At 50.5% G+C, this 20,020-nt stretch overlaps 1 protein-coding gene across 4 annotated transcripts; it reads right to left on the bottom strand.

Moving 5' to 3' along the window:
• Positions 1 to 5,202, bottom strand: LOC125524552. 4 transcript variants are annotated; one of them, XM_048689588.1, is made up of 10 exons: positions 2,451 to 5,202; positions 2,138 to 2,354; positions 1,858 to 2,009; positions 1,707 to 1,778; positions 1,462 to 1,614; positions 1,224 to 1,387; positions 996 to 1,146; positions 694 to 816; positions 514 to 601; positions 1 to 405 (listed from the first exon to the last, which is right to left on the bottom strand). In XM_048689588.1, the coding sequence occupies exons 1-10, from the start codon at positions 4,947 to 4,949 to the stop codon at positions 227 to 229; spliced, it is 3,798 nt and encodes a 1,265-aa protein (XP_048545545.1). In that variant the 5' UTR covers positions 4,950 to 5,202; the 3' UTR covers positions 1 to 226. The 4 variants fall into 4 exon arrangements, with proteins under 4 accessions (XP_048545545.1, XP_048545547.1, XP_048545543.1 ...); XM_048689590.1 differs by having other exon boundaries at positions 2,138 to 3,363; positions 3,484 to 5,202; XM_048689586.1 differs by having other exon boundaries at positions 2,138 to 5,202.
• Between the last annotated feature and the right edge of the window lie 14,818 nt (positions 5,203 to 20,020).

The raw sequence follows: 20,020 nt of genomic DNA, 5'->3' as shown, positions 1-20,020 counted from the left end.
GGAAACAAGTCCCGGAACACCCCAGGAGCCGGTACATAACACATTCACCAACCATTGCCACGGCACCTTCCTGTACATGCTCTTACATTTCATCATCATCATCATCAGTGTCTAAAAGCACCACATGAAGCGTCAGGCAAACCCCACCAGCTCTATCCTATTGTGAGCAGCATTGCCGCGGCCTCCTCTATATTTTCCCTTGCTCATGTACAGAGCTAAGGGCAGTCTACTTCTGCGGCGGCGCCTTGGTGGGGGAGGTCGCCATGGCCCGTAGCCTCTTGACGACCTCCGTGAAGCTTGGCCGCTCCGTCGGCTCGGCCGACCAGCACTGCTCCATCAGCGATCTCCACTGGGGGTCGCACGACTCGGGCACCAGAGGCCGCAGGGTGTTGTTCACGATCCCACCTGGTTGCAGTTGGCGAAATGTTCAGAGAAATAAAAGGAGGCATTGGACTCGAAACAAGTGAGTGCGTTTACTGCGGTGTGCATTACAGCAGAGGTTTGCAAGCGTACCTATGATGGCGCCGTAATGCAGGTCGGCGTAAGGCTCTTCACCGGTAAGCAGCTCCCACATCACGATTCCGAATGAGAAGACGTCAACCTGCAAACAGAGCATGTGAAGGTAAAATAGGGTGAGAAGTGGATCATGGGAAGGGGCCATGCGCACTAGATGTACGATGCAGCCGAACAAACCTTTTCAGAAACAAGGTTACTGCTGCCATTTAACAGCTCAGGAGCCATCCAGGGAAGTGTCCCTCGCACTCCACCAGAGATCAGTGTCTGGCATTTAACCTTTGATAAGCCCAAATCACCGACCTACAAACATAGCACTGTTATTGGCAAATCAAAAATCTACATGCCCGCTTTCTGTGCACCAAGGTGCTAGGACACAGAAGTTATGCGTTGCTGTTATAAGGATTGTCCGAACTAATTTTTCTAGTTGACAAAATATGCAGAAAACAGGGGTGTGAGATGGAGAGTATGGAGACCCTCACCTTGCATATAGGGCGTTGGGGATCTCTTAGATTGACGAGCAGATTATCACTCTTCAAATCGAAGTGCACAATGTTCTTCCCGTGCAAATATTCCATACCAAATGCAACATCCATCACAATTAGTAGACGCCTACGCCTGTCGAATATCCTGCTGACAGAAGAAACTGACATTAAAAGTGTCACCATATGAGAAATATCATCTATTTGCACAGAACAGATAGAGCATACTTTTCATGTCTTTGTAATGCTTGTCGAAGCGAACCATTAGCCATGTACTCGGTGACTGTTGCAACAGATCCACCTGGTCCATCCAGAACAACACCGTAAAAAGCAACGACATTTGGATGGTGCAACGATGAAAGCTTGCAAGCTTCATTCCAGAAATCGGTTTTCTGCAGGTACGAAACAAAGTTAGAACGAGATGAACTGAAGATTGAAAAAAAGCGGCCGTAAGTTTAACACAGACCATGCGCTGTTCCTCAGAAGGTTTCCCAACAAAACATCGATCGCTTATCCTTTTTATAGCGACATCAGAACCTCTCCATTTTCCATGGTAAACAGTACCAAAGGTTCCAGAACCTAGTTCACGCAATTCTTCAAGATCACTGTTCTTTATTATCTGCAATTGTAAACGCGTAGGTAAGGGTGATGTATGTATTTAATAGGCATATGGAAAGCGCACATATAATCAGCTTGTAAATCGTCGACAACCTGAAGGTTATCGATGTCATCTAGAACTGGAACTCCTTGGCTTGTTTTGTCTGACTGTTTGCTCGGCGCATCCTGAACAAAATAAATAAATAACTATTACAACTGATCAAAGTACAAAGAACTACAAAGAAAAGAAAAAATTGCCAGCAACCTCATTTTTTGGATCAACTACATCTCCAGGCAAATCTTTGTGATCCCCAGAAAATTCAGTTGGTTTTTCAGGAAATGGTGACTGCAGAACAGATGCTGCCACACCTTCCGCGACAGCTTGTAATTGCCGTTTGACAATTTCTTCTCCATATCCTTTCAGAGACAAAATCATATGACCAAAAAAATATTGATGTTAGTTCATTTCAATTCTTAAAGGACGTAACAGTTCAGTCTGTAGTGCAGAACAAATTATATACGATGAGAGAGTATACCATACCAACCTTTGCTTATTTGAGCAGGTTCTGGGTATATATCCTTGAAAGTAGGGTCATGAATGAGTGGAAGATTGCCTTCTTCTAATAGCATAGCAGCATTCGAACTTGTAATTGCAGGAATATGGCCATCCACATATGGATCTCCAGAAAGAACATGTTCCTTAGCCAACATGTTTGATGTTGGAGGTACTGCCGAAGCATTTCCAATTGCTTTCCAAGGATCCTGGTTTGAGAAAAGAGATTCTGTGTAAGCTGGTTCATGTGTAGCTTCGACACAATCAGTACTAGCAGCAGCCTGCAATACAACTTGACTACTAACATTATAGGGAGCGGAAACCATGCCATTCAGCATTTCCCCGGGATGATGTGCAGGAGGTCCAGCAGGAGACTGAACACCAGAGTAAGCAGGCCTCACAAGAAATCTTTCGCTCGGAACAGGATGTTCAATGGGCAAACCAAGGTTGTTCTTGAGTAACATACTTGGCTGCTGGACAATCTCAGGATAGACATTGTTGGCACCAACATTTCGAGAGGGAGGTGGCTGTTCAGTATGTCTCACAACATTGTCCTCTAGGATAAAAGAAGGAACAGGAAAAGCATTGCTAGTGCCCATGTGATAACCTCCAGCTTGAGATTTGTATATGGGACTGCCATCAATAATAACAGGTGGCTTCTCAACTATCCCATCGCCAACAGCACCATGGGGAATAGCCGAGTTCCCTTGCAAAATAGATTCTGGAGGAGCAATAGGACCTAACTGAATTCCTTGCATCCGAGCATCGATAGCTCTGACATAATCATGAGGAACATCATGGGCATATTCTCCAATTGGTTCTGCTACTGGATGATTTGAATTCTTAAATGCATCAATCCCTTGTGGATTGCTACTGACTCCATTTGCCAGGACTTGAGTTGTTTGCATACTGTAAGGGTGTTGCTGCTGACGTTGATACATGAGAAAATCTTCAGCACGCGTGTGTGGAGGCTGCCCTACAAAAACTCCATTTGAAGTAGGTATACTGGAAACAGGTACAGTAACCATGGTTGGTTGAACCAACGTTCCTGCATCTTGAGATGGTGCTGCTTGAACTGCAGGATGTCTAGCAGAAAGTTTTGGATCAAACTGGGCCATCCCTGCTGTGCTCTCGGCTCTTGGTTCTGCTATGTAATTAGCAGGTGATACTGGAATTGCAGCTGGAACCTGTTGTTTGGTTGCATTCTCTTGATGGATGCTGTAAAACACTGGACTAGCATCAGGATAACTCACTGCGCCAGGATTTCCCTGTTCCTGTATCATGTTATCCGAATGGGCATGCGGCAGTATTTTCTGGCACATCGTGCAATCATCGTACCTCAGTGTTGGCACGGTAGCCGAGCTCACCACCACTGGGAATGCCCTCGAGCTTGTTATCACTGGTGAGCTTGCTGTGCTTGTGAGTACCGTCTGGACGCCATACCTCTGAGCATCACTTGCCTGCAAAGTCGTATGAGGCAGAGGAGGAAGCTCTGAAAGTGGCTGCAGCACCCTGCAATTCGGATCAACTGGAGTTTGCATTGGCCGTGAGAAATGAAGATTCTCCAGAACACGTTCTGTACCTGCAGAAACAGGCCTCAAAGCACCAATTTGGGCACCCGTGGTCGCCATGGAGTTTGTTCCCAGAGTACTGGGCACATACTGGCTCATGTGCGCATGCATCAGATTAGCGGATTGAGATACACCATGCAGACCAAATTGCTGTGCATTGACGTACTGGATTTGTTGAGGCTCTATGTATGATTGTGGCATTTGCGAAGTATAAGCAGTAACCTGAGGCAGCTGCTGCGGCGGCGCATAAGAAGCAACTTGAGGCTGCGGCGGCGGCGGCGCATAAGAGGAGGCAACCTGAGGCTGCAGTGGCGGCGCGTAAGAGGCAACCTGTTGAGCCGGCTGCTGATGCTGTGCATAAGAGGCAACTCGAGCCGGTTGATGCGGCGGCGCATAGGAGGCGACCTGATGAGGCTGCAGCGGTTGTGGCTCCGGCCTAAGCAACATGGGGTTGTGCGCCGGAATGCCCATTGCCGGAGCTGACGCGGCGACAGCACAAAATCCTAGTGACTGGGGAAAGGGACTAGTAGCATGGTTGGTGTGGCTCCCGGCCGAATACAAATATTCAGGCGGGACGGAAGGGGGCGGCACGGCCCGCGGCGACATACCTTCGGCGAGGCCGGCGGGCTCGGAGGCCTCGGAGGAGCCGCCGCTGGCGACGCTCTCCCTGCGGCGGACGGCGTCCGCGGAGACGCAGTTGATGGCGTCGATGTAGCGCTGCCCGGCCTCGTCGACGGCGGCGGCGGCGGGGAGGTGCGAGCCGGAGCCGGAGGCGGACGGCTCGGCCCCGGAGGCCGGGAAGAGGAAGACCCGCAGCTTGGCGGAGCCGTCGGGCGCGGCGGCGGCCAGCTTCTCGTACTCCTCCAGCATGTTGTCGTAGTCCTCGGCGCAGGACACCGAGACGAGCGAGTCCAGGTCCTCCCCGGGGAGCTGGTACTTGACGAGCATCCCCCCGCCGCCGGCGGGTCCGGCGGCGGCGGACTCGTCGACGGCCTCGACCTTGCGCACGAGGTCCCCGAAGGAGGCGGCGCGGGGCACGGAGATGAGGCGCATCTGGCCGCCCACGTAGCGCAGCGCCCCGTCCCCCGACCTCGGCGCGATCCGCCCCCCGTAGCTGCACAGCAGCTTCACCTTCCCCGCCCCCGCCTCCTCCTCCCCCGCCGCCGCCAGACGCGCGCCCGGGCTCCCCGTGTCCCCCGCCGCCGCCAGGCCGCCCCTGCACGCCATCGCCATCGCCCTGCGTAGTCGCTCACGGGGGGCGCGCGGAACGGCCGGAAGCGGTGGGAGCCGGGATAAACTCCAACTTCTCCTCCTCTGTATCCGCGCGGCCGGGCTGCGCTAACAGACCAGAAAGAGCGCGGCAGCTGGCTATATCCGGCCGGAGCGCGCGGTGGATGAATCAGTAGGATGGTACAGTAGCACGCGATGCGGCGAGAGCGACTGCGACGGTGGGACTGGACGGGGATGGGTTAAACTCGGCCGGTGCGGGCGTGGACCGGATTGGTAGAGTATACCACCTTTTTTTCGGTGGGGGGTTGGGATTACTAATAAAAATCGTCGTGCGAGAAAGGAGGCGCGCCCGATGTATCCCGTGTGCGCATCTAGCGCTGGCACGATAGCATGAGGTGATGCATGGGCCGGCGTGTTTTGTCAGGGTCACGCAGGCTAGACGAGTGTGTGTGCCGACATTGGCTACGCACCACTCTTGTGCCGAGATTTCATGATTATGATTTGATTAGCCGGCGCCCGCTACTGTATCGACGTTCGTCTTCTCTCGTCTGATGGACCCACTGATCCGGTGGCGCCCCTTGTTGCCGCGTGTCTCGCGGCGCGGCGTGTGCTCCTGTAGCCCTGCCCGGGAAAGAGAGGCGCGCACGCAGACCACCTCAGCAGAGGGTTACTGTAAACTACTATGAACGCGCAGGTGGCCACGCGTCAGCCTCACCGTGGTCAGAGGCGAAAACAAACAAAAGCCCCGTGCGAGTGCAGATCTGAGAACGGCCAGCGCGGGACACGGCCATGCATAGCACAGGATGATGCCCTGCATGATTGAGAAATAGGTTCGGATAGTGTGACGGGATCCTCAGCAGAAGGCGGGCGATGCAAAACGTTGAAAAATTTAAAGTGAAGAGTAGATATGCATTACATGCATGGGTATTACTTGATGAGGTCCACTAATGATAGTTGACATTAGGCCATTAGTAGGGAGAAAATATAAATACACGATGGGGCATCTGGTGTCGGTATGCCACAACACCATGCCTTGAACAAAGCTGAAGCCTACATCAGCCGAGCGCAGTTTCCTGTTTCTGCTAGTGCTCCAAGACCTTTCTCTCTAAAGAAAATAACAAACTAGCTAATCCCGCCCTGGTCACCATCGTCCGAAACGACAAGAGTAGACAAACAGTAGAGCAGATCTGAGAGCAGCCAGCCACTGAGCCAGCACCGCTTAAACCTAAACAAAGCCTGAGCCCCGCACCAGCCAGCCGCAGCTTCTCCCCCCCGCAAAACAAATCTTACCCTGGTCAAGCATGCGGCCCAGAGCAGCTAGCCCCAGTCGCAGTCACACCTGGGAACTCGCCGCGGCGCGACAGCGAGGCTCGCTCGGGGAGCGTCGTGAGGCCGTGACGAGGCGTCATCGCCCGTCGTTGTCGCACCGGCGCGACGGTCCCGCGGCGCAGGAGCACAAACAAACGGAGCAGCATCAGCCATGTCGCTGTTGGTGTCTCCCGGGATTAGTCTATTCGGTTGGGGGGCGAGACGGGGCTCGGGGAAATTCAAAACGGAATTTCCGTGCTTCGGCTCGAAGGAAGGGAGGTGGCGGGCGGAGGCGGCGGCGCGTGGCGACGGGGAGGGTGCGGGATGCGCGGACGTGTGCGGGATTGGAAGACGGAGAGGGACGGACGGCATGGCGCCGCGTGGCCGCGGGTACGTGCGGCGTCGCGGATGACAGCCGGGGGTGGTGTACGGCCTCGAGGCGGGCGGAGGGAGGTTTGGAGATGAGGTAATATCACCGGAAGTCATAGAGCTTGCGCTCAATGTTTAGTTTGATACTAGAACTTTAAAAATACGGATTTGTGGTTATTTAACTTGACATCATGTGCAAATACGGTTACAAAATATGCATGCGGACATATCAGGGTGTATGGGCCTACTTGTCGGTGAGTGATGGCCTTTGGCCAACTGATTTTTGCACAAAACAACCTTACTATTTTTTATTTGCGGGAAAGGCCAACCATTGTACAGCAGCATATTGATACGAAAATTAACGGAAAGGACCGACCTCTGTACAGCATATAGGTACGATAATTAACTAAAATATCAGCGAGGCGGGACTGAAACACACGACACAAATTAAGGACACAAGATCCTCGGAAAAAAATTGAGGACACGAGCCACTCTAGCCAACCAACCAACCTTTGACGTTCATATTTCAAGTATGGATAACAAACTAAGATGTATTGAACGTGGAGCCTAATGACATTTAATTTTTCGTACCTATGAGCAGTGGGTCCTACCTGCCATTGCACATTGAAAATTAACAGGAAAAATTGTGGCCCCTAGCTCTCGAACAAACAATCAAAGAGTGGCATACAGGACATTCTAGCCGCTACAACCTACACATATTACACATCTACGATGAATAACTAGTCTTAATGTACTAGAAATATGTAAATACTACGTAAACAATAATTACAATAATAAAAATAACGTCTAAATATGTGTTATAAATATTGTACATACAAACTATATAACCTACTTTTAAATTTGTTCATGTATTTTAAAAATATTCATATATTTAATTTATGAATTATAAATTTTGTATCCTTTAAAATAAATATTTCCAAAATTAAAATTACAAATATCATTTTAACTTTACAAACATTTCAATAATTGTTCTCGCATTTTTAGAGTTCAACTTTTGCGTAACTTAAAATGTAAACATGATATGAATATTCAATCATGTATAATATTGAAATTATATAATTTTTCGAATATAAGTCATGAGTAAAGTTTATACACAAGTGAATAATTTCGAAAATTTAGTAAATGTTTGAACTCATCATTTTGCATGATTTAAATATAAGCCTCGAGTGTGTTATTTTTCTTGGATTCATTAAACATATTTATTTAATAAAAAATCAATGTCAGTTTAACTAAATATTTTTTATATAAATATGCATGTGTATATTTAAATGTTTTTATTTACTAATAATGATCGCTTGTATGTATAATATTCTTGGAACATAAATTTGTTAATTATGTTTTACAAATATCTTTAAAAAATAGCAAGTGCAAAATGGGCCGCAGTATCCGCAGAAATAAGCCGGCAATGGCAACCCCCTTCCGAAAGACTCCGTTTTACAACTCTGTCGAACCGTCTTGATGTGCAATTAGCCAATTAGTATCACTCACATTGTTTTACTGCTCCATTGTAAGTACTATGTTGATGGCATTATATTTTATCTTAATGTGTCAACCTACCGAATATGACTTCTGGTCCTGCTTAACGGAATCAACTGTAGTAGTACGTGCCTCTACATATTTTAGGTTAAAAAAAGGACCGGTAAAATAGCTTAAATGGGCTGCATATGTACACCAATTCCTCATAGATGCGGAAAAAAATGTCATTTAAGTTCCACGTTCAATAAATCTAAGTTTGCTATCCATACATGAGATGCGAACGTGAAGGGTGGGTTGGCCGGAGTGGCTTGTGTCGTAAACATTGACCGTAGGTTAAGTATCTGCTCACCCATTTTTTGTGTTAATTTTTGTACCTATATGCAGCACAACAGTCGGCTTTTTCCACAAATAAAAAAATATGAGGATGTTTTGTGCAAAAGTTAATCAGACGAGCAACATCACTCATTGACAGATGGGGTCATACACCATGATACGTCCGCATGCGTATTTTATGACCATATTTGCATGGGATGTCAAGTTAGGTGACCAAAAATCCGTATTTTTAAAGTTCTAACACCAAACTGAACATTGAGTGCAAGTTCTATGACTTCCGATGATATTACCTCTTTGAAGATTTGGTGGCGGCGGCGGGGAAATAAATATCTGGTGCCCCGGTGCTCGTGCACCTGACCTCCGTGGCGTATTATTTTTACACAAAATTCAAAAATAAAATGAAATTTGAGCATATTCACATGACGCCAATGTTTTCTGCCGCAAAAATTTAAATTAATATTCAAAATATTGCTCGAGATACAAAAATCACAAATTTAACATTGAATAGCATGTAGTGGTATAAGCTTGGCTTTAGATTTGGCACGTTATCGCGCTGGAGTCAAATTTGGCATTTTTTGCATCTCGAGCAATATTTTGAATTTTGATTCAAAGTTTCACGACGGCAAACGTTGATGTTGTGTGAACGTGCTCATTTTCTTTTCATTTTTTCTTGAACATTTTAAAATGTGCCAGGAGGTCCGATGCACCATTGTGCTGCCAGTGCACTGAATACGTCCCGGGGCGGCTTCCGGATGATATTGTGGGGGCTTAAAATTACTGTTCTGATCTTCTAACAAAGTTTGGCACGATTTAACCTTTTGCAAAAGAATTTCTCATCTAACTTTGTTCGGTGATGCCGACGTTTATGGTTTTTGGGTTGCATGAAAAACGTCATGGTCTATGGCATTTCCTTTCCCGACGTTTCTTCTGTGGGACTTGGCCTCTTCAAAAGATGAAATGCCACGAACAATGGCCGTTGGAGGGGGGGGGGGGGGGGGGGGGGGGGGTTAAATGCCATGGACCATGACATTTTTCACGCAACGAAAACACTTGTTGAGGCACTAAAAAGTTAGATGAGATTTTTTAAGAAAAAAAGATCAGATCGTGCTAAACTTTGACAAAAAGGTTGAAACGATGATTTTGTCCCAACAGGGTGCTTTCTCATATTTCTTTGAGTTCGCCACAAAGAGGGGGTCCTTAAAGTAGTTGCCTAAGACGAAAAAAACTCTTATTTGGTTTCTCCAACCGTTGGATTTCGATGGAACGGCCGCGACACCTTCTTCCTCCTTGCACCACCTTTTTTTTCTCGCCTAGCCCGACGATGATGTCTTATGTGTTGTCCTCCAACCTAGGCCTAATCGCTGGCCCTCGCCCCCGTGCTCAATTTTGTTGTCTCGCCGCCCGCCTGTGCAGGGTGCCTTTTCCTGCTATGTTGTCCAGACCATCCATCTATGCCTTCTTATTCTCTGGCATAGGCGGCCCACCCTGCACAGGCACCCGAACATTCAACTTTCGTCCCGCCCCCAACTGCGACACTCGTCTCTGGCTTATTGTTGGAAAGCTCTCACCGGGCATCGATGTCCCTGTCTCGACCCTGACACTTCTCTCCTCTCCCATATAAAATCAATCAATCAATCCAACTTTTGTTTTGGGGCAACTCAACAAATCCGTTGAGAAAAACATGCCATATTTGTCTTTATTCTGAAAAACCCACTTGTTCCTACAACAAGGTGCCCTTTGATTCAAAGGAATTTCATATCGGAGTACCATAACTTGTCATAATTTTTTCAATGTCGGTTGTTTGGTTCATAGGATTAAGTCATGTATGACTTTTTTCGTGGTGATTCCATTGCACTATAATTCATAGGGGAATTTTCATCGACTCAGAGTCTCGATACCCTTACAAACAATCTTTTGTGTTTTGTCGTGGTGAAATTGAAGATACTTTTGAGAAAACATACTCTTCGTGGGTTCAAGTGAACATGCTACTCCAATCCCGCATTAATATAAGCATGCAAATCTGATATGCCCTAAGAAATGATCCCCTCGGGCAACATCGCCACCCTCATTTCCCTCATCATTTCTCACTCTTACTTATTCCTAGGAGTCACGTGGTCCCATGTACAGCCCTTCTTCCTATGGTGGCATAGGTTCGGCTTCCTTTTGTCGTCCATGGTGGAAGGTGGATCCTAGCAAACTCTCCTCTAATAAACTCAGTTGGCCGCCAGATCGAGCGAATTTGGTGTCATCTGTCATCTTTCTTCACCATCAAGGGGCGGAAGGAGCGAGGAGAGAGGTTTCATACTCACGTCGTTCTGGTCTGGTGCTCAACAAGATGTGGGAGCTGGCTTGACGATTCTTTGATCTTCCTCCATCTAGTGGAAGTGAATGTTGGGGAACGTTGCATGGGAAACAAAAAAATTCCTACGCTCACCAAGACCAATCTAGGAGATGAACATCTATGAGAGGAGAGATTGGATCTACATAACCTTGTAGATCGCTAAGCGGAAGCGTTAAGAAACACGGTTGATGTAGTCGAACGTCTTCACGGTCCAATCACAATCCGTCCCACGAACTCCCGATCAAGTGTCGAACGAACGACACCTCCGAGTTTAGCACACGTGCGGCTCAATGACGTCTCCTCCTTCTTGATCCAGCAAGAGAGGGAGAAGAAGTAGATGGCATCTCAACCAACACGGCGGCGTGGTGGAGATGGTGGTGGAGCAATCCCAGCAGGGCTTCGCCAAGCGCTCCCGTAGATGCGATTTGAGGAGAAAATGGAGTAATGGGAGAGATAGCTAGGGCTGCCTCCAGGGCATGGGAATTGGTGTGCCCAGCCCCCCACGCCCCTCCCCACTATATATAGGGGTGTGGGAGGCCTAGGGGCATAGCCCTAGCCCCTCCTCCAAGGAGGGGAGGCGTCCAAGGGGGAGAAGTGCCTTCCAAGTCAAGTGGAGGGCCCTCCCCCTTAGGGTTTCCCTTCCCCTAGGCGCATGGGCCTCTTTGGGGATGGTGCCTGTCGGTGTCAAAATCGGCGGATCTCGGGTAGGGGGTCCCGAACTGTGCGTCTAAGGTGGATGGTAACAAGAGGCGGGGGACACGATGTTTACCCAGGTTCGAGCCCTCTTGATGGAGGTAATACCTTACTTCCTGCTTGATTGATCTTGATGATATGAGTATTACAAGAGTTGATCTACCACGAGATCGTAGAGGCTAACCCTAGAAGCTAACCTATGGTATGATTGTATGTTGTCCTACGGACTAAACCCTCCGGTTTATATAGACACTGGAGGGGGCTAGGGTTACACAAGGTTGGTTACAAGGGAGGAGATATACATATCCATATTGCCTAGCTTGCCTTCCACGCCAAGGAGAGTCCCATCCGGACATGGGACAAAGTCTTCAATCTTGTATCTTCATAGTCCAACAGTCCGGCCAAAGGATATAGTCCGGCTGTCCGGAGACCCCCTAATCCAGGACTCCCTCCGTAGCCCCTGAACCAGGCTTCAATGACGATGAGTCCGGCGCGTAGTATTGTCTTCGACATTGCAAGGCGGGTTCTTCTCCAAATACTCCCTGGAAGATTTTTTAACACAAGGATAGTGTCCGGCTCTGCAAAACAAGTTCCACACCCCACCATAGAGAGAATAATATTTCCACAAATCTAATCTGCTGACATGTTTAGCAACATCACATCATGTCGTGGCTCGGTCATTATCCGAACCGTTTTCCTCAACCAGCACCGCACATATCGCGAGGCGGTTTTCTTGACATGTCTAGTCGAAGCAAAGATCGTGTCCCCTTATCACGGGATTCTCATCAATACGGGTATGGGTAACCCAACCGCGCCATCAATTACGGCGCTCGGGGAGTAAGCGATTTTAACAGGTAAGTGGGAGGCGCATCGCCTCCTCCGCCCTTATAAAGGGACAAAGATTCACCCTTTTTACCCACGCCTTCTTCCTCCTTGCTTACCCATTCTCACGCACTCGAGCTCTAGCGCCCAAGATCGCGTTCTTATTCTCAAACCACTCCAAGCATGTCCGGAGCAGGAGGCAAGTAGATGGTCTCCTCCATCACGGAGGAGAACATCAAAAAGCTACGGGCAGCCGGATATCTGGCCGCGGACATCGTGCACCGGCTGCCAACTGCGGGACAGATCGTCCCTACGCCCGAACCCCATGAGAGGGTAGTTTTCCTTACCCACTTCATCCGCGGACTGGGATTTCCTCTCCACCCGTTTGTCCGCAGGCTCATGTTCTACCACGGGCTGGATTTTCATGATCTGGCCCCTAATTTCATCCTCAACATCTCGGTGTTTATCATCGCGTGCGAGGCCTTCCTCCGCATCAGGCCCCACTTCGGCCTGTGGCTAAAAACCTTCAATGTCAAACCGAAGGTGGTGGTCGGCCAGCAAGCAGAGTGCAGAGACGCCATGGTGGGCAAAATGCCCAACGTCACCTGGCTAGAAGGCTCCTATGTGGAGACCATAAAGGGGTGGCAATCGGGGTGGTTCTACATCACCGAGCCACGCGACACCAACTGGGTGGCGACCCCCAAATTTCGATCCGGAATCCCCACACGGCTCACTTCCTGGAAAGAGAAGGGCCTGTCCTGGGGTTCTTCGGTAGAGCTGACCGGACTCCAGACCTGCATCAGGAACATGATGAGCAAGAAAATCAAGCTCGTCAACGTGGTCCAGGTCATGCTCTTCCGCCGGATTCTCCCGTGCCAACGACGATCATTCAATTTGTGGGAGTTCGACTCGGCCCAGCACCAAACGCTGTGAGAACTCTTCGACACGACGCACGAGGATGTCTGGAAGGTGCTGTTCAAAGGCGCCGAGGTGCCTCCTTCCCTTTCCGAGGACCGTGGACTCAGCGCAAAGCGCCGCGCTAATCCGGTAAGTTTTTGTACCTCGCAGGGTACTTATTTGCCCTGGTTAAATGATGTGCGGGATCTAAGCTCTCTTGCCATTAACAGGACTGGATAAAGACAGCGGAGTAGCTTGATTGCCCAGCCCCTCTGCCTGAAGATCCCGCAGATGCTCTCCTGACGGAGATGCTGACTCCGGCACCCTATGAGGTGCCGGCGAAGAAGACCAAGAAGAAGGCCACGGGGACCCGAAAGGGTCTCCGACGCAAGGTTGTATCAGACTCATCCGATGATGACTCCGATGCGCCCTCCTCCCACAAAAACGAGGAGGGGGAGGAAAGTTCTCTCCCCCCGGATAGGGGAGACAAGAAAAGGAAGGCCGACCCAACTGGGGAGGCTGAAGGGTCCAAGAAGGGAAGGAACCGTGCTCCGAACTGTTCCACGACGGCCGCCGACAGCGGCGACGAGTGGCTACCCAGGGTCAAGCCCCTGGCGAAGTCGTAAGTGTCCGGACACCACAGTACTTCATGGTATGTTTTATTGCACCACTTCTCCTCATGTTGAACATGATTATACAGCCCGTCCCGAGCTCATCTCGACGTATCCTCGTCGAGCGGCTCATTGGACTCGTCGGATATGAATAGTGGTTCTCTTCCGACCGCTTCCACCCCTCGCCCCACGGACAACGCCGAGGTGTTGTCTCAAAAGGCACCGAGCCAAGGGAAGGTGGTCCTAGAGGCGTCTCGAGGCGACCTCCCGGACCCTGGGTACCAAGGGAGCGAGGCTCCTACGGGCTCCGAGTTCGGCCCCCAGCCGAACACTGCGCCGGAACCTTTGATGGTTCCGGACTCCGGTAGGCGGTCCCCCGTTAAGGGGGGCCAACCACCCGTGCCGGTGTCCTCTGTCCATCCAGAGGCACCAGACAACTTGCTGGAAGCGCTTCGCAGTGCTTCCATCGATGAAGAGCACCGCACTATCATGAGTGCGGTGATCGAGAAGGTTCAGTCCGCCAAAAATGGGCTGACCGAAGCTTGCGCCAGCCTCCTAACAGGCTTTGAGGTAAGCAATCAAAATATATATAAGAAAATATTACCGCATAGATAGTAGCCCCTGATGCTCTGTTCGGTGTTCGAGAAGAAAGGCCGAATAGAGGATCAAATGATGAGTCAGGAGTCTAATAAGAATATGTCTATGTGTAAGTGCAGGCTTCCCTACTGGCCGCTGCCGCACGTACTGCGGAGGTCTCTGCACTGAAGCAGGACCTGGAGTGGTCCGAGGACGAGCTTGGCCTTACCAAGAGGCAGCTCGAGGAGAGAAAAGGTAAGCAATACCTTGTCTATGCTTTGGAAAAGAAGTTCGGTTGTAAAATAATAGGATCACCATGAATTTTCCAGGGGCCACGACTGAGGTGGCGACCCTGAAGAAGGCGTTGTCCGAGGCCGAAGACAAAGCGGCCAAGGAGCGCATTGAACGGGAGAAGCAAGAAGCCCGAGTAGGCGAGGTGCAGCAAGAGCTCGAGGCTCTCGCCAAAAAGCACGAGTCCTTGAAGCTTGACTCTAAGACGCGAGAGTCTGAGCTCGCGCAGGCGCTTGAAAGCGTCTGGAGCGCCAAGGCTGAAGCCCATAAGGCCCTCCAGGAGATTGATGCGGTGAAGAAGATAGCCGCGGGTAAGGCATTCATTATGCAAAGCAAGCATGTGAAGGAAACTTTCCTTTTTCTTACCCGAGTTCGGAGCTCTCCAGGAGCGTTTGCAGATCTTCCCCGCAGTGTACTAGATGCCACAGAGTTTTACCGAGCTGAGGAGGGGAGCTCGAGGGAGAAGTTGTTCTGGTCTCGGTATATTGGGACCGAACATCCCGTGCCCTTGAGTGACCAGCTGAAGCAGTTGGTCGAGCTTCACAAGGCGGCCAAACAAGCCATGGGGGGCCTTATAGTCCGGATGTGGCCTGGCGAGCCCCTGTCCGGCAGCTACTTCGGTCTGGTGAGGCGGCTCGTCGACGCCTGCCCACGGCGTGAAGTCATAAAGCAGTCCGCCTGCATCGAGGGTGCGCGCAGGGCTTTTGCCCGGGCGAAGCTGGACGCCGTGAAGCTGGTGAGGGAGGGGCCGCCGGAGGGCAAGGAGCATCGCTGCCCCGGGATGTATTATGAGAGTGTCCTGAAGGGTTCCCGCCTTGTGGCGGATGAATGTGCCAGGGATGTAATTTTTGAATGAACATGCTCGTGTGATCCTGTAATGTGAAACAAGTTCATCTGCGCTATGCAACGCTTTTTGAATTTAAAATATTACCTTCTGTGCGGTCGTTTACAAAATCTGAGAGTTGGCTAGTCGTTGGCTTCTACCCCCATGTAACTAGTACTGGGGTGTTCGGGATAAACCTAAGCACTCTTTACCCCAATTTTGGGTCCTTCAAGGGAGGTGTTCAGCGCAACGAACCCAGCAATCGGACTATAATGCTTTATCACTCTCACTTAGCCATAGAAGTCTACAATTTTAAATTTTGGCGAAGCCCCTGGTATTCGGAAGGCCGAATTTGGGGCGCTATACACGCCTAAGCCGGACAAGGCCGACTCCTCGCCCGAAGCGGAAAAAGTCTTTAAGGACTTGAGACCTCTCGAACAGCGACCAGTCTCTCGCCTTATCATGACAGTCAGTTTTCGGCTTTCTCTACTGAGGTGCTCGTCCGGAAGAACCGGTACACAATCGCAGTAGTTCTCCCACCGCTACCTTAGCCGATATAGCAGAACGTAAGGTACCAAAGCATGGGAGCCGGGCAAACCCAACTATTGACCCAAGACATGATTCGGAGCTGATGCATATAATGCTATAAGTTCAGGGTGCCGCACTGTCAAAAGTGTTTGGACTTCTCGCGCCGTATTATGGGGTAAACGAAAGCCCCTGGCGTACTGACCGTACCCGAATTTACGGGTGTGAATTGTCGTAAATGTACATAAAGGAAAAAAAGAATGAATAATGCAATAATAGACTAGTGCTATGCATTGTTATTTAAATAATACGTCGAAGTGTACTGGTACAGGTAGTGCAATCAGCAGAAAGTAGGACTATTCGAAATGTCCTATCCAAGGGCAAGCTGCGTATGGATAGTAGAAAGCGGGTATTATTATTAGAGACCACCTGGGGGTTCCGGTGTACATCTTAGCTTCTTGCCGCCTTGGTTGTTCCTTCCCGTAATGTGTCCGGCAATCATACTACCGGAAAGGGCTTCCAGAGAGTTAGGCCCTGAAAGAGAAAAGAAATGATAAAGATATACAGCCCCAAGGGCGGTTAAGCCGCATTGCGGGACGTGCCCTGATCGTGCCCCCGCCTATGTCCATGGTATTTTCAGTGCGTAATTATGTATGTGCGGCACGGATTTTGTCGCTTGACTGGGACTAGGACAGGGGCCGAATTGCTAGGCGAGCTCTAAACGTGCCAAGCAATCCTGTTGCAGTTTACTCCGGACACGCTTGAAAGTGTTTGGGGGCTGTATCGCCGAATTAGTGGGTTGCCTTGAAAGGCTGCTTTCTGCTTCTGCTGCGAGGGCCGCAGTGTGCTCTTCCGTGCGGAGTGAGCGTTCTGTGTTTCCATGCACTGTTATGACCCCCCGAGGTCCTGGCATCTTGAGCTTGAGGTATGTGTAATGCGGTACTGCATTGAATTTTGAAAATGCAGTTCGTCCGAGCAGTGCATGATAGCCACTGCGGAACGAGACGATGTTGAAGATTAACTCCTCGCTTCGGAAGTTGTCCGGTGATCCGAAGACCACTTCCAGTGTGATTGAGCCCGTGCAATGGGCCTCTACACCTGGGATGACGCCCTTAAAGGTGGTTTTGGTGGGTTTGATCCTCAAGGGATCGATGCCCATTTTTCGCACCGTATCCTGATAGAGCAGGTTCAGGCTGCTGCTGCCGTCCATAAGGACTCGAGTGAGGTGAAATCCGTCGATGATGGGGTCTAGGACCAGTGCGGCAGATCCGCCATGACGGATACTAGTGGGGCAGTCCCTGCGATCAAAGGTGATCGGGCAAGCAGACCATGGGTTGAACTTTGGGGTGACGGGCTCCATCGCATAGACGTCCCTTAGTGCATGCTTCCGCTCCCTCTTGGGAATGTGGGTTGCGTATATCATGTTCACCGTCTTCACTTGTGGGGGAACCCCTTCTGTCCTCCCGTGTTCGGTGGCCGGGGCTCCTCCTCGTCATCACTATGCAACCCCTGTCCTTGTTTTTGGCATTTAACTTGCCAGCCTGCTTGAACACCCAGCATTCTCTGTTGGTGTGATTGGCTGGCTTGTCGAGGGTGCTGTGGATTTGACACGAGTGATCCAGTATGCGATCCAAGCTGGACGGAGCCGGAGTACTTCTTTTAAATGGCTTTTTCCGCTGATCGGATCTAGAGCCTCTGAATCCAGCGTTAACTGCTGTATCCTCGGTGTTATCGCCGTTATTGTAGCGCTTTGGTCTGTTATGATGTTGTCTGCCGTTGGCATCTTTGGTATCCGAAGTGACCGGATTCCTCGATGTGTTATTGCTGCGAGCCAGCCAGCTATCCTCGCCCACGCAAAAGCGGGTCATGAGTGTCATGAGGGCTGCCATAGACTTCGGCTTCTCCCGGCCAAGGTGGCGGGCAAGCCACTCGTCATGGATGTTGTGCTTGAATGCCGCGAGGGACTCTGCGTCCGGACAGTCGACAATTTGGTTTTTCTTAGTCAGGAACCGAGTCCAGAATTATTTGGCCGATTCCCCTGGCGGCTGAGTTATATGGCTCAAGTCATCAGCATCCGGTGGTCGCACATAAGTGCCCTGGAAGTTGTCGAGGAATGCGTCTTCCAGATCCTCCCAACTGCCGACGGAGTCTGCTGGCAAGCTATTCAGCCAATGCCGAGCTGGTCCTTTGAGTTTTAGTGGGAGGTACTTGATGGCATGTAGATCATCACCGCGAGCCATGTGGATGTGAAGGAGGAAATCCTCAATCCATACAGCGGGATCTGTTGTACCATCATATGATTCGATATTTACGGGTTTGAAACCCTCTGGGAATTCGTGATCCATAACTTCATCAGTGAAGCATAGGGGGTGTGCGGCGCCTCTGTGACGGGCTATATCACGACGCAGTTCATATGAGTCTTGTGTGCTGTATTCGGCCCGGCTGGATTTGCTTTTGGTGTATCCGGTGCGACGATCATCGTCCCGCGTTGGCGCGCGTGCCCGTGACCCGTATATTGACCTTGCAAGTTTTGACTTACTGTCCAATACATCTCACAGGTCCCGTGTATTGCCCCGGGCCTTGGTATTTTTGATTGAGTGGCGGCGGGGTGCAGGCTGAACTTCAGGCTGAAAAGCCTCTCTGGCTCGGCCACACAGTGGCCGGTCAGCCGCATCGTACACTGGTGAATGAGGTTTCAATGCTTCCTCCTCGAGGTGAGGTAGCCACCTGCATTTTGGGTAACTCTTGGAGGGGCGCTCGAGTTCGTATTCCTCGGCCGCAAGGACTTCGATCCATCTGTGTGCTAGCAAGTCTTGATCAGCTTGAAGCTGTTGTTGCTTTTTCTTCAAGCTATTTGCTGTGGCCATAAGCCGGTACTTGAAGCGCTCCTGCTCGACGGGGTCCTCAGGCACGATAAATTCGTCGTCGCCAAGGCTCGCCTGGTCTTCGGAGGGAGGCATGTAATTGTCCTCCTCCGGTTCTCCATCTGCTGCCTGCTCTGGAGGGCTAGCTTGTTCATCCTCCGGCTCTACATCGTGCTGGAGGGGATTGTGGTTGTCTTCGGCACTATCCGGAGTGTTATTATCTCCTGTACCGGTATCACTACTTTTGCTATGGCGGGACTTAGAGCGGTGCCGCTGACGTCGGCGCTTGGGTTGCTTCTTGGAGGGGTCATCCTCCGTTGTCTCGTCGCCATTTCCTTCTTTAGGGGTGTCCACCATGTATATGTCGTATGATGAGGTAGCGGTCCAGCGCCCTGTGGGCGGTGGTTCCTGCTCGTCTCCTGCATCGTCGTCCATACCGTCGATGTCTTCGGAGTCAAAGTCTAGCATGTCGGCTAAATCGTTGACAGTGGCTACTAAGTGGGTGGTGGGTGGGCAGCGAATTTCTTCGTCGTCCACATCCCATTCTAGCCGGACATAGTTCGGCCAAGGCTCTCCTGACAGGGAGAGAGACCTTACTGAATTTAGCACATCGCCGAAGGGTGAGTGCTGAAAGATATCCGCGGAGGTGAACTCCATGATCGGCGCCCAGTCGGATTCGACAGGCACGGATGTAAGCGGCTCAGAGTCCGTGGTCGGAGGTGAATCCAGTGGTTCGGTGACACGGCTCTCATAGGGGGTGAAGTCAGTATCCGGCTCTATCGCCACTGAGAGTGCGGCCTCCATGGCGGGGTCTATCCCTCCACTCTCGGATGGCGCGATTTGCTCCAGATTGACGGCCGGAGTAGTTGCAGATGCGATTTCCCGAATATTGTCTGACAGCAGAGTTACGTCATGCTCGTCGTGACTGTGCGGAGCACCTGACCTAGGCTCGAATCCGTCGAAGATCAAGTCTCCACAAATGTCGGCAGTGTAGTTTAAGTTTCTGAACCTGACCTGATGGCCAGGGGCGTAGCTCTCGATCTGCTCCAGATGGCCAAGCGAATTGGCCCGCAGTGCGAAGCCGCCGAATACGAAGATCTGTCCGGGGAGGAAAACCTCACCCT

Source organism: Triticum urartu, chromosome 7, assembly GCF_003073215.2.
Source record: "Triticum urartu cultivar G1812 chromosome 7, Tu2.1, whole genome shotgun sequence".
Classification (NCBI taxonomy): domain Eukaryota; kingdom Viridiplantae; phylum Streptophyta; class Magnoliopsida; order Poales; family Poaceae; genus Triticum; species Triticum urartu.
Note: the sequence above shows the minus strand (reverse complement) of the source record. Positions and strands in the feature narration are given on the sequence as shown.

Coding starts and splice junctions, on each gene's coding strand:
- LOC125524552 (XM_048689586.1), bottom strand. CDS start 4,949: ATGGCGATGGCGTGCAGGGGCGGCCTGGCGGCGGCGGGGGACACGGGG. Junction 1,615..1,706: donor ATGACATCGATAACCTTCAG/GTTGTCGACGAT, acceptor TTACAATTGCAG/ATAATAAAGAACAGTGATCT. Junction 817..995: donor CCCAACGCCCTATATGCAAG/GTGAGGGTCTCC, acceptor CTATGTTTGTAG/GTCGGTGATTTGGGCTTATC.